The sequence below is a fragment of the Phallusia mammillata genome, chromosome 5 (genome assembly GCF_965637545.1).
Source record: "Phallusia mammillata chromosome 5, kaPhaMamm4.hap1.1, whole genome shotgun sequence".
NCBI classification, from domain to species: Eukaryota; Metazoa; Chordata; class Ascidiacea; order Phlebobranchia; family Ascidiidae; genus Phallusia; species Phallusia mammillata.
The window spans coordinates 13,768,509-13,782,214 of NC_137256.1; the positions used below are offsets into that span (position 1 = coordinate 13,768,509).

The 13,706-nt window shown below is 39.6% G+C and overlaps 1 protein-coding gene across 1 annotated transcript; it reads left to right on the plus strand.

Annotated features, from left to right (window-relative positions):
- Positions 1–251: 251 nt before the first annotated feature.
- On the plus strand, positions 252–11,780 carry LOC145227587 (glypican-5-like). Its single transcript, XM_080092450.1, has 12 exons — positions 252–903; positions 1,582–1,743; positions 3,992–4,181; positions 5,343–5,517; positions 5,589–5,746; positions 6,095–6,272; positions 7,016–7,061; positions 7,122–7,413; positions 9,376–9,510; positions 10,514–10,634; positions 10,757–10,952; positions 11,080–11,780. Exons 1-12 carry the CDS (start codon positions 747–749, stop codon positions 11,382–11,384), a joined length of 2,115 nt encoding a protein of 704 aa, XP_079948576.1. The 5' UTR covers positions 252–746; the 3' UTR covers positions 11,385–11,780.
- Positions 11,781–13,706: the final 1,926 nt, after the last annotated feature.

Here is a 13,706-nt window from a genome sequence, read left to right on the forward strand (position 1 = left end):
TCCCGAGCAAGGTCAAAGTGTCTTTGTCTGGATTGAGGGTGTTGTTAAGGGTAATGTATCCTTGTTCAGCGTCTTAATAAAAAAGTGCTGCCAGAAGACGCACTTAACCTCCATTACTGTAAAAAAACCTGTCGCTAATTGTCATTGGAAGTGCATGGAACTAACTGCCAATCTGCAGTCAAATTTGTCAGATGCGGTCAAAGGGTTGCTTGTGACGTAACACTAACGCGCCTCGCACTCCAGTTCGAGTGATCTGGCAAAGGCCAGCCGATTTTTTCTCTTTTCCGCTGGTTTCGCTTTGAGGGCCTCAGACAGTCTCGCAACAAGCCGCGATGTACAGGTGTAAGGAACCGTTAGCACAACTGGTGCATGTCATAACAAACAGTATGTTATCAGCTAACGCTTGAAGCATTATGGCTTTTATGTTTACAGACGTTTGCTGTTTTCTCCCTTCCTGTTCATAAGGCGTTCATCTGTGCTTGACAGTCAAGACCAACAAATACCCGGCAACCAATTTTAGCTGATGTGACATTGTGAGAACAGTTTTAGGTGCATTTTGAGTTTATGCGCGAGTAATATTTCCAACCGGAATCCGACGTAAGAACAGTTTCATTGAAAGATCAGAAAAGTTTGGTGATGACGACGTAGTTTAATCTGTTTTTAACTCCGCAACTAGCTGTGTGCCATACATTCGCTGGTCTTTGACATTTCAAGTCCGCAGAGGAATATTTGACAAGCGAACAATCATGTATGTGCGCATACTCACTTTGATGTGTGTGACGATTCTGTGTGTCTCGGGAATTTGCAAAGCATTTGGCGAGACATCGTGTGGCGATGTACGAAGGTCCTTCATGGCCAAAAAACTGGGCGCACTAAAAATGGTTCCACACATGCCGAAAAAAGGTAAGTTTAAATTTTTGGTTTGTGCTTGCTGTTTACTTTTACGCTTTCGCATTTACTGTTTTTGCCTTAAATACGAATACCAAGAACAACCATATCAGTGTATAACATTCGCAGTCAGATTTAGTCGATGTTGGATTGTAGTAACTTCAGATTTTTGATCACAACCTGTTTTGTTTATTTTAACAATCGCAACAGTAAACACCAGAATATCACCGCAAGCTACATGTCGTCATAGAAATATTGCCGCAGCGAAAAGTTGTGGAAGTGAAGTGCATAAAATTCGTCATCCTCGAGCGTGAAAGTGATAATTTGCCCCGTGACGGGTTGCCTTTGTTCGTCACAATGTCACGGCACTGCATAAAACAAATGATGATTTATATGTTAATCCTTCACTGCTTCTCAGTAATCTGTAAATTTGATTTTTGTGTTTGCCAACAGCGTCTGTCAGTTATTTAAACTTAATTGCCGCCATTGACGAACTTAGCAGAGCAGATTTCCATTTCGTGGTAGTTTAAGTTTGCTGCAAAATAGTTTGTGTGTAATGCCAGTACATGATCGATGACGCCTTTGGTGTACATGATCTGACAGTTAATTTTATCAAACCTAGACCCTAAAGTTCTAAACCTAAAGCAATTTATGGTATACAACACATTACAGTTCCTATATATTCTGTTTTAGCCAAGGATTTAAGAATATGTTCAATCGATCACGTGACTTGCTGCACGGCAGGCATGGAGCGAAAGTACCTGCAAGCATCGCAACGGGATCTTAGAAATGCAATTAAAACCAAACTCGCCACTACCAAGTACCTGTTGACATCGTTTATACGCGAATTCGAAGGTATGTATGAAAGAAGACGAAATATACAATGAAAAATTGGACAACGTGACAGGTTGTCACCTGAATACTAAAATTTTCTGACGCCTGTTGAAGCTTGACTCAGCAGAGAGGCGTTTAACGACGATGTGAGATGTAACGAAACAATCCGTAATTTGGTATGGTGCTCCCCACACACGCTTCATGACCGTGAATGGCTGGTTTACCTTGCCACATGAAACCAAATCTACTCAAGGGCTTAAAGCTGCTTGAAGTGTTTTTGTGGCGTGAAGTGGCACTATTAACTGACAAGGCATCCAAGCAATCGTCTTTATTAGAACATTTTCACTTGCAAGTAGTCGTTTGGATCAAACATTTGACGCAAATGTGATTCTCGTTGGATTGATGCATCAACATTTACGCACCATTTTGTTGGGCGTGTGCCAGTATGTTTTGATTCGGACGATTGGATTTGTCGTGCTTGCACACTTAACCTACGACATTGTGCACAAACAAATGCGATTGGATCCAATAAGCTTGGTACTAAGAGTTCGATTCCTAAGCCTGAAACATATTCCATTAACAGGCGGGAGATGAACCCAAGGTTTTCGACAAACACAGGCTAAAGTTCGCAGTTGCTCTTCTCGCTAGTTTCGAGGTTTTACACTCGAAAGATTTTAAGCGCCAGTCTCTTTGTGCATGCGATCGATTGGAGTACACTATTGTCTCTTCTGGAAGCAGTTGCGGCATTTAACGCGACTAGATGGATTTCGCCTGGCGCCACAAGTTCTTCTCACGGGCGGAAGGTTTTTGCACGCAGCCACTACTCACTTCGCGCTGTAAGGTCATTCCTGCTGATTTTGGACGCAAAAAGCGCCGCCCGCAAAAAGCCACCAGTTTTCAGTTACCGAAAGCCGGATCGGCTTACTGCGAACACAGCAGTGGGGTTATTACACACGCCTTAGCTGAAACGCCCGCATCGGCATGCGCCTGGTAACGTTAAACATTAATATGAGCTTGCTTTAGGGAAGCATTTTTTAAGTGTGTTTGTTCAATCAATAAGGTCTTCCGCGCGCGTGCTTTCGACCATGCTGAGTTTTGGTAGCTTTGTTTGGGGTCAACCCGCAAGGAACTTCACGAAGCTCCGTAAAATCTATGTAACTCAACATTTCGCACTGACTAACGAGAGTCGAAAATAAACCGTAAATAACGTTCCTGTTGTCTGTGCAAACGAAGGCAGCAAACATTCGTTACCATTTCTGTGGACTTATCCAAACAGCGGTTGTTGCGTAGAAGTTCTAAGTCCGCTTTTACATTTTTAATCTGGTCGATCTGGTCTTTTTGATTAAAGTTGCGATGAGTACAAATCATAATCTTCTTTTTTACAAATATTAAAATTCTGTTTAAACATAGCATTTTGGGATAGATGTGGGATAAATTCCGTCGTTGAATTTTAATTTGTATTCGATTTCTCGCCCCTGAGTGTGAGATGTGGCGATCGTTTTGTATAACTTGTCAAACTGTTGTTGTGAAGAATTGAAAGGAATTCCGTGCTTCGACACTTGTTTGTTTTCTTTTAACCAGCTATCAGCAGCAAGTTGTTCGTTAATCGTTTGAGGTCGACCTGACGTAATTGGTCCTGGCGCGAATAATGACAAGTTTGTAGCACACCTGGCTTCGAGGGATTTAAAGGCGTTCGAGCATACAGAGCCGCAAATGCCCAAACGGACCGTCGCTGACATTTAGAAGATCTAAAAAATCCGATAATTACTCAAATAAAATCCCCGGTGTCAATGTGGTGCTTTCGTTCCCTTGTAACGGCCCCACTACCCTCATCAATAGCGAACCTCCTATTGTTAGATTTTCGCTGAGCATGTTATTATCGGTTGCGACTTAAAATGTTTGTTTCTTTCGTCAAATGCTTTGATGTGTTTGCGATTGATGTCTCGAAAATTATTGGCAAAAGTTTGTGCCCTTAGAAGTTTTTAAGGTTATTATTTGCAAAGCGTAAATTTGTGTACTGCCATGATCTGTTTTTACGTGTTGGAGAGAAGGGTCTGACCGGGTGTTTGAATTAAATCAGTATTTAACTGTTAAATTTTAACAACACTTTAAAAGAGTGAAAGTTTGACCAAGTTTGGTCTAAAACCATCGTAATGTAAAGCTTGCTTGTTATAATTGAAGTTTGTTATGGACGACACCAACAAGCGTCCAGAATGCTATAGGTTTATGTAGGCATTATGATGAACTTGTTGTTTTCTTGCATGTTTAGGTGATGTTGAGAACCTAAACTCACGAAAGTACAACGAAACAAAGGCACATTTGCTCAAAGCCTTTCCTGAGGAGTCGTCCAGGGATGCAGTGGAAATATTATCCAAATCGCTTTTCGGCAGTCTTAATCTTGCTCGCTATCAGACGAATCGGCTTAACATGGCTTCCGAAATTCAAGCAGCGCTGAGCCGGTAATGTTTGTGCCTTGCGTTCGAATTGTTTGTAAATCTGCTTTGATATCCGTTCGAAATCCTACGCATATGGGTTTCCGAAACCCTTCTTGTTCATGTAAGATCGTTGTCGCGATCGTCTTGCTGCGGTGACAAATTTCGCACATGTTGAAATCTTTACGCGAATGAGCACTGCGATAAAACAAAATTACCCCGATCACGTTAAGTTCACTCAAGGCGTTTTGGTCTTAAGCAAGCCAAAAAACGACGGTTTATTTGCAAACATCATCTTCCTTGTGTTTCCCGCTCACAATCGATCACGAAACATTTCATGCATTAGCGTCTTAAATGTTTACCCCGTAACCATCGCCAACCATTGTTCCTCGCTTAAAGGGTGACCATGCGTTTAACAAGCCACCAGCCACCTATTATGTCGATAATAGTGTTTACAGGGATTAGAGTTACCACCTTTATCGGGCGTTACATGCGAGATAGGCTTTGATTACAAGACTGGGCGCGAATGCTCACCGATAAGGCAAAATGAGCTTTGCGCGTTCGCACGTGTTCTCCAGTCAGATGGCCAAACCGACCATGCTTGTGATGGATCACCTGCCGACTTCATTCGTGCACGGTAATATTAAGTCGAGATTACCAAGCCATCTGCCACAACGAACAGCTCATATCGAATTGTGATCTTGCTGTGTGGTATATGCCGATAGCGTCATGCTACGAAGCTGCCAAACACACACGTGGTTTGCATTACTTAAGCCAAGGTCAGCCAATTGACATGCACCTGCAGTATACGTTGTTCGTACAATACCGTTACATGATATTTATCCCTCATTGTACCACACGAAGGCCGGTGCAGCTCACCTGCGGTCATTTGTCAATCTTGGACAAGAGGTCGTGGGCTATCGGTCGCTAAGCCATAACCTCACAACCTTAGGAAGACGTCTTCGGCTTTGCATCGACCTTTTAGTGTCATGTGATATGCCAGATTCTGTACCATTACTTCGTCAATTAGAATTTTTCCATAACTTTCAGCGTCATCGTGCCATAGTTTCGTTCCGTGTTGATTCATGACTTAAGATTTTGCATTACCTATTAGGAATTATTGCTATCCAATCAAGTAATCAATTCTTACAATGTTTATACATATATTTATACATGTTATTTTTTTAGGACATTCAAAAGCATCTTTATACTCAACATAAAAAGAAATCTCTCTCAAAGTTTTTTGAATGACTACACCTGCGTTTTCAATGAGTATCAGGAAAACATTTATTTTGGAAATCTTCCTAAACGATTAAGTCAGCATTTATTTGCCACCTTCAACAACTCACTTGCATTTTACGAGGTATTTTGAACACCCTTTAAAATTGGACACGTCCATGAGCCGAATTAGCACATATGTTTTGTTGTGTTCAGGCTGTAAAGTCCGGAGAAGATTCTTTGAAGTTGATTGAAAATTCAATTAAGAATCGACAGTGCAAGAAAGCAGTGGTGAAAATGGAATACTGCTCTCATTGCTACGGACTTACATTGATAAAGCCCTGTCTTGGTTTGTGCAAGAACGTTATTAGAGGGTGAGTATTTGTTATGGGTCAGGCATTTTTCCACCGGAAATATAGTCAAATGAGAACTTTTTTGGCTTCCGTGTAAACAAAATTCAACATAAGTTCTACTAAACTTTATGACTCCGGCACGTTTATGTTGTTTTACAGTTTCTAATCAAATTCCCGAGCTTTCCAATTTCAGATTCAGGTTGTTTGTGGACATAGGTGTAGTTTTTAATCGCATCAATAGGGGACAAAAGCTATCGCAAAGTATAAGATTTTAGTTATTTGTAATTTTGTAGATAAAAAAACGAGGGCATGTAAAGTAGTATGTATAGTTGGTCTTTCGTGAAGCAGCAACATGAAGACTATTGCTAGGTGTCTTGTCGGTATGTCCGAGATCGATCCATACTGGAAACATTATCTTGGCGCACTAACGTTTTCTGCAAAAATCATGAACGACAGAAGAAGCGATATCGAGTCAGGAATCAACGTCTTGGTCGACGAAATTGCCAATGCAAGTTTAAATCAAACGGCCTGGTCCAGGATTCTAAAGGTAAACGCATTCATATTATTTTGTTGACACAAAGCACTGTGTCCCTTACAAACAATCTGAAAAATGCGCAAATATAATTTTGTGCTGTGCTATGATTTCAACAATCTGAACATACTTGCGCCTGCCGGTTTTTGATTTATTTGCTATCACCGGATGAACCGGACGAGTACATATGTCAGTGGTGTTTGTGGGATATGAAGATGTTGTCGATACTTCCTGTCATAAATTGGGTGTTATACATGTATAGCAGTGTTAAACAAGTACTATGCGAGCATGTCGGTGCTTCTAATGATATTTTTGCATGTTAATTTTGTTTGGATTTGTTTTTGACGCGTTCACTTCCAACAAATTCTATAGTGATCATGTTTTGAAGTAGCTATTACTGACATAGTAAATAGGTACGTTTTGTTGTTTTCCGGTCGGTTACCATCGAAGGAAACGCAACTGTTTGATGGAAATGCTCGTTCCGGTTCATTGCTTACTGAGCGGCGTTTCCACGCGCGACTTCTGATGTTGCCATTTGTGACATCACGCGCAAGGCGTTTCAAGCCATTTGGCTTTTGAAGTGTTTCCAACAACATATTTATTGTGAAAACGGCTAGATAGTATCCGATCGGTATATACACACACTTTTGTGTACAATGCCGATGTGATTGTTTTGTACACACGTCCTGTCCCCATAGTTGCTTATTTATAAAAATTAAACTGCTTCTTTGCTTACAATTTGCCAAATTTGTTTTTAGGCAAGCAGCGATCTTGGTTGCAACTCAAGAAATAAACGTTCATCAGGTCAGTTTTCTTAACATTAACGTAAAGATGTAAACTTACGTCATATTTGTGTAATTGCAGGTCACTCTCGAAAACAAACCACAAACTTTTCGAAGCGCAAACGTACTCGTCGGGGAAAGCGTGGTCGTCAGAATCGGAATGTGGAATCTGCGATCCACGGAACTGTCCCTACAACTTTCGGTATTAGGCCTCGTATTCGCCCCCCTCACGAAGTTTTGCAGCTTGCTCAGCCAAAGCGCGTATCAGTGACAAAAGTTTCGAGTCAAGTGGAGAATGAAGATGAAATCAAGATAGACGAAGTTTCGCGTTCACACCGGATACCTGATCGCCGGCTTCGGACCAAGATGTTACAGTAAGTGATGGTCAGCGCATGTGTTATGCGTTTGATCTCTGCTGAAAAAAAACTGTGCACGTAAAATGCCCATCCTTGGTTGTAAGACAATAAGCAGAACAGAAAACTTAACAATGCAAACGTGAAATAAACCTTGCACAACGAAAAGCAACTTTTACAACATATGCTTAAAATTATAGACTATGTATCACACAGTATTTAGTAAAACGGGTTCTGAATAATTTGGTTTTTAATACTTTTTGGGGTTTTAAAATAAAGTTTTACCCCAACATCACTGTCAGGCTGTGACCCACTTGTCAATTATTTTACAATGAGGACAGGCAAATCGAGTTCGTCGTTATCATGATACGGGTTAGTTGCCAAGCATGAAATTGATAAAGTCCAACTTTTTTGTGTTTGTGTTGTCCATGCTCGCTCAACGTCAAGCAAGACAATCAGCCTGCAGACTTCAATGTTGACCAGTCGGTCATGCGAAATGGTAGCATCAAATTTTTCGTGTGCGCCTGCGCGACGGATATAAATCAGAAAATTAAATTAGGAGTGCGGAAATGAAATGCCTGGATGCAAAAGAAACGTCTAAAAGAGTTTTCTTTTGATTTCACAGCTTTTGTTCAAACAGGCTTTCTATCTTTTAAAAGTCATACTTAGCTCACCAATGTTAACCGATAAAGTAATTTCGCGTGCCCTTTATTTCGGTGTTGACGCTTTTGTGAGGCCACAAAGAGCAGTACATGGGCTAGGTAAATAAGCCAGCGCGACTAAGAATGGCCGCGCGAGTCGCCGTCTGAAGTGGTCTTTTTATTTACCGCTGAAGAGGTCTTTGTGACAGCCAATTAACGCTTTATACCCGATAAAACCTTTTATTAAGTCATTAATTCCCTTGTTGTACAAAATAGATTTGACACTTTAGCATTACAAATAAGCCTTTTTCCTTTTGTACCTTTTGTTGCAGCAACGATTGACGCAACATATAAAATTCCGAGTTGAGTGTAATGTCTCAAAAACGTTTAGATTTGGCAAGTTCACAACACTTTGGGAAATCTGCTGGGACACCCGTGGTAATTCACTGGATAATTCACACCGTTTAGTGGAGATGTTTCGCGTGATACCCATCGGGACACACAATGTATGCATCGCACAATAATGACTCAACTCCTACATCGCGTCATTTAAAATAAGTGCGAAGTCGACACCTTCTCAACTGCCTGCTTTGTGGCCCGTGTTACATCTTTAGTTTCGTGTGAGAACAAAACTGGTCGTCGTTGGCAAAACATTTGCGCGAATGTTGCCGCTCCAAACCGCACGTTATCTTAACCATATTTTGGGGTCATTGCAATTATCTCGTGTTACTTCGCACTTTGGTAACAATAGATAACGACCCATTCCCACCAGGAAAGTAGTTGCGCAGATCTCGTAAATGTTTGATTCTCGCCAGGAAGTAACTGCACAGATCGTAAGTGTCAAGTGGCTGTGCCAACATCGTGTAACAGTAGAAGCTCATCCACATCCCACTTAACAACTGTTTTTTTGAAACGTTCGTTTATGCTTACTATCACTGCCAATCAAATTTTTTGACGTTGAAATGAGAAACGTACATTATGCATAAACATCAAATGAAACAAACTTTACCACGAAAAGGTTGCCTTTTACTTGGGTCATTGCAGTCGTGGGATATTTAATTTCGTGGGACAGACAGTAGTCTAATTACTAGCTATCGGTATCAAGTGCTACTTTGAAGCGGAAACGCTGGTTTAATCATAATCAAACGCCCTGTTTGAAATTTTATAGCCTCACACCCTTAACTGATAGCCATCACATTCTTTTGGTAACAAATATTTCTTTACAAAATATATATTCTACCACAAACACCAGGAGTGATTAAAAGACAGTTTACAAAAGGCCTATAGATTTGTGGTAATGGGGGCTAAGGCCAATTTTACTCAAATCAATTTTTGCATGCAGGTTTGCCAACCAGCTTAATCTTTCAATCAACTTTTTCTTGACACTTCCGGACAAGCTTTGTGATAACATCGATCCTTACGCATTTCAAGTTGCAAAGCATGAGTCTTGCTGGGACGGAAACAACATAGCTGATAGGTGAGTGTGACTAGCCGATAGAACAAAGCGCGATTGGCCGGGACTTGTGCATTAGATTGATGGGCTTTGGTTATGGTTATTTGAGTTGTGTTTACTGCAAAAGATCAGAAGATTATGTGTAACGCTTTCAGCCCCCGCTGACTTACTGGCTCAGCGCAAATTATACTTACTGTTGAGATTTTTTGCATTCCACGAATGGTAATTACAACTAAACATGCACATATATGGAATCCGATTTTTGCATGCCACTGCAAGAAATGGATGTCGCTTGTTTATCAAGTACGATTAATTGGTTAATAACGAGAGTATGGAGTATGCGTGTTTTTGTTGTCTGTCCTTTGGTAACCTTGTTTGACAATATTTACTCGTTTGCGCCGAAACAAATTGCAGGATTTTTTTGTTTATTAGCAATTATTTTCGAGAGAGTGGTTTAGCATAAGGTTGTAAGTTTCTTTTTAATCGTTGATTAGTTTTGGTTGTTATTTATTATGTATGGCGACACTGACATTGTTGTAAACTTTACAATGGAAATCGTCTTTGCAAGGCGAAGTGCCTATTTAAAAGGATGGCGGTTAGCGCAATCTACACCAGTGTAACAAATCGATATAGGCGGTGTTTCATAAGAACGGCAAAACTATTGAGAAATAAAACAAATATTCAAAAAGATTTGAAAAAAAACTAATCGGATGACCCCATGCCAGGGCACACGCTGACGCAACGATCATTTCGCGTCCGAATGGACATCAAAGTATCTGGCCCCCGAGTTCCGAGCAAATCACGCAGGGGAATTAACCCCAGCTTTACTAAGCAAACACCCCACGTCAACCGCTTTGCCCATGTCATCCCGTTGTACAATTGTAAATACGCTTTACGTTAAAAAATGCACCTGGTTCGATTTATTGTCACGAAAAAAGATTGTGTAGGGTTTCGGCATAGTTCGGTGAAGAATACTGATAACAATACTCAGTTTCGAAGATCGACAATCAAACCATTTTCTCCTTAGATACAACGAAAGAGTTGCGTCAAAAGGTTTAGAAGGTCAGCAGAACAACCCAGAGATGAGAGTGACTGGTTTGCATCCCAGAATGCAGAAAGCTGTAGAAAATCTTCGTCTAAGCTCCAAGGTGGGGAAAACTTAGTATGCCACGTGAAAGTCACTGTCTGATTGCCGACAGTGCTGGATAGGTTTTGTTATTTTCTTGTTTGGAAACCTTTCCTTCATAACAACGTTGTTTTTCGTTTCTAGGCTTTGCTTTTGCCGCACGGGGAGGACTCGATTCCACCAGCCCTTCGCGAGATTCCGTATTTTGTAACACGGTCAAATTTTCGAGGTTCTTTATCGCCACCTTGTGATGATGAAGACGAATGCGACGACGAAAATTCGGGCGAAAGCAGTGGCGAAGACAATAATTCCGATGACGACAAAACTGACAGCGTAAAAGGTAACAAAATATTGCAACTCACCCCAGTTAAAGAAAATTTGTTAAAATGTTAAAACCAATAGCATGTTATAAATTACCATATGTGTTGAACATTTTCATAAAGTTTAAGTTTGCTTTGTTGTATTAGGTACAGGCACCTCTAAACGAAAAAAAACACATCGAGAGATACTTCCTGTTACCACATCCACCGTCTTTGTTGTAAAATCGGCTGAGCCTGGATTTCACGTAGGAAAGGATACAGTCATACAAATATTTAATACTTCGAGCATAAACACGAAGAAAATTGAAACGCTTCCTATCACCGTCGATGTCGAAACGCAAGGCCAAGGCGATACAGGTTCTGCCCATGAAATCCACCAACGAAATTCCTGGTTGCGGACGTTTAAGCTGACTGCTGCTATCTGTTTTACTTTGTTTTGTTATACGTTGTAATTTCGTGCGAGTTGTGTTTTTTCTGCAGGCAGTGCACCGTTTGCGCATTTTTTTCTTTTCGTTTGTGCTGTTGTGTTCGTTTCCGTAAAGCAAATTGAGTACTGTCCAGCAGATACATTCCTAGAACAGTTCCAAACCTGGAATTTCTCAAAAAGGGTTTGCATATGTACGCGGAGGTTTAAAGAATTGATGACTAAAAAGGGGGTTTCTTACTACAAAAAGACTGTAAACCGCTGTTCCACAATTATAATGAGTCATGTCCATCCACTGCTACTTTACTTGGATCAGTTGCTTAACTTATTCACTTCGGTTTTACAATTCTGTTTTGTCAATTTTGTGTGTAGATATCCCAATCTTTATCGCTCTAAACATCAAATAAAAACCCACTCATTTTAATATTGGAAAATAAAATATTTGTCAAATCATAAGAACAAAGATATTTTTCGAAGTTTATAGTCGGAATGAAAGGGGACATCCATGTAAAATATCATAAACATTTCGAAACACAAAAGCCGTCAAACTGCTGTTAATGGGTCATCACAAGAATTACCTATGAACAACTTTTGTTTCACTAAAACTAGACTAGGTGACATATGTTGATTTACATAAAACGCTTTACATAAACAGGATTCATGTGTTACATTTTATTTATTTATACCAATTACCAAACCTTTGCGGTTGTAAATAAGGTTACCCCACATAATTAGTTTCAAATTTCACAAAAATGCCATTGTTTAGATATTTGTGACGTTTTATCTGGTTTGTGACGCCACTGTTACACTTTTTATTCATTAAATGTTATTTAAAACACTATTAAATAAAACACTAAATTAGATGCAAATGTTGCATCTACTTTGTCCGTAATTTTTTCAATTTTAAACATGGAAAGACAAAAAAGGGGTTTCGACGGGGAAAACATTGGTATCAGAAGAAACTTCGAAGTTGTATTTAATATTTTTTTGGATTTGGCGGTAAGGGTTTACTTTTTTGCAGTATTTTAGAAATGTACCACACGGTATCATTTATATTTTTAATAGTTGGCTATAGAGTTTTAAATTGTATGTTCAGAATGTTTGTTGTGCAGTAACCGAAACTATAGGCATTTAACAAATTTGAAAGCATTTTTCATACAAATGATCTCGGGGGCAGGTTGCCGGTGATTAGTTCGCAGGCAAATTAATAAAAGGGAACATGTATTTTACGTCAAAGATTTTAGGTTGTCTTGTGCAATGCTGTACAGAAGCTTGGTACTCGCTACAAGAAAACAGAGTTTATCATCTCATCACTCAACTTGGAATTGCATCTTTATGCTACAAAGCTCTCTTCAATTTTCTTTCGTCGTCAAGCGAGGGATCTGGTAGCTGACATTCCTTTGGCAACGAGTGTCGTACCATGACATTAAAACAAAATATGTTTCCCTGACGCAGTGGTTTATACAGTACATTGTTACCGAACGCTTTTAAACAGAAATATTTATGTAAAGAAATGGAAATTACATTAGTGAAAACAGAAAAAACTTTTGGGTTTGAAACCATGCACTCCTTGTCAGCGCACTGCAAAAACGTAATTATTTACTATTTTATAAACTAATATACGACAAGAAAACAAAAAAATACTGCAAAAAAGGAAAAAAAATATATCGTTAACCAACTTTTAGGTTACTTTTATGCCTTTTTTTAGAAAATAATTCACTATACTTACTGCAATGAAAAATCATCATATATTTGTTTTTCGTTGTTTTAACCGTCGAAATAATGATCAACGCCAGAAATAAGAAACAATGTCTACGGTCGTAATACTTCTTTTTTGACATTGCCTGTCTTATTTTACCTTTATTGCATCATTTAAAAAAATATTTTTTTCGCAAGAGGTCGTGACAGGAATAGAACCTCTAGCTATTCTAACACAAAGTTGTTGCGCTAACCCGCATGAACGTTCAAAAGTTTGTGGGATGATCTTATGTCCATAAAGGTTGCGTTCCTATATGTTGTATTGATATCAAAGCACACCGAAATGATCAACCATGCCACACAGCGTTTACATATATATGCATGACGTAATTAATGTTGTTCGATAAATTTTGGACTTAAAAAGACAAGGCACGAAAAACATTTAGCGATTTACGATTTTATTCGCACAAACCTAATGACAGGTAAACCAATCAACACCTTTGGTACTTGATTCCTCACAGCTGAATACCAACTGTTGTTGCCACCTTTTGTTAACACTTGGTTGTTGACAGCTGTGTACGTTAACTATGTTGTTGCGAACGATATCCAACGCACCATAACACTATTTAACTTGGCAAGGAATCAGAGTTAG

Excerpts from the sequence above, each read along its gene's own strand:
- LOC145227587 (XM_080092450.1), top strand. The coding sequence starts at position 747 with ATGTATGTGCGCATACTCACTTTGATGTGTGTGACGATTCTGTGTGTC. Across the intron at positions 5,518-5,588 it reads ACTCACTTGCATTTTACGAG|GCTGTAAAGTCCGGAGAAGA; the intron begins GTATTTTGAACA and ends TGTTGTGTTCAG. Across the intron at positions 6,273-7,015 it reads CCTGGTCCAGGATTCTAAAG|GCAAGCAGCGATCTTGGTTG; the intron begins GTAAACGCATTC and ends ATTTGTTTTTAG.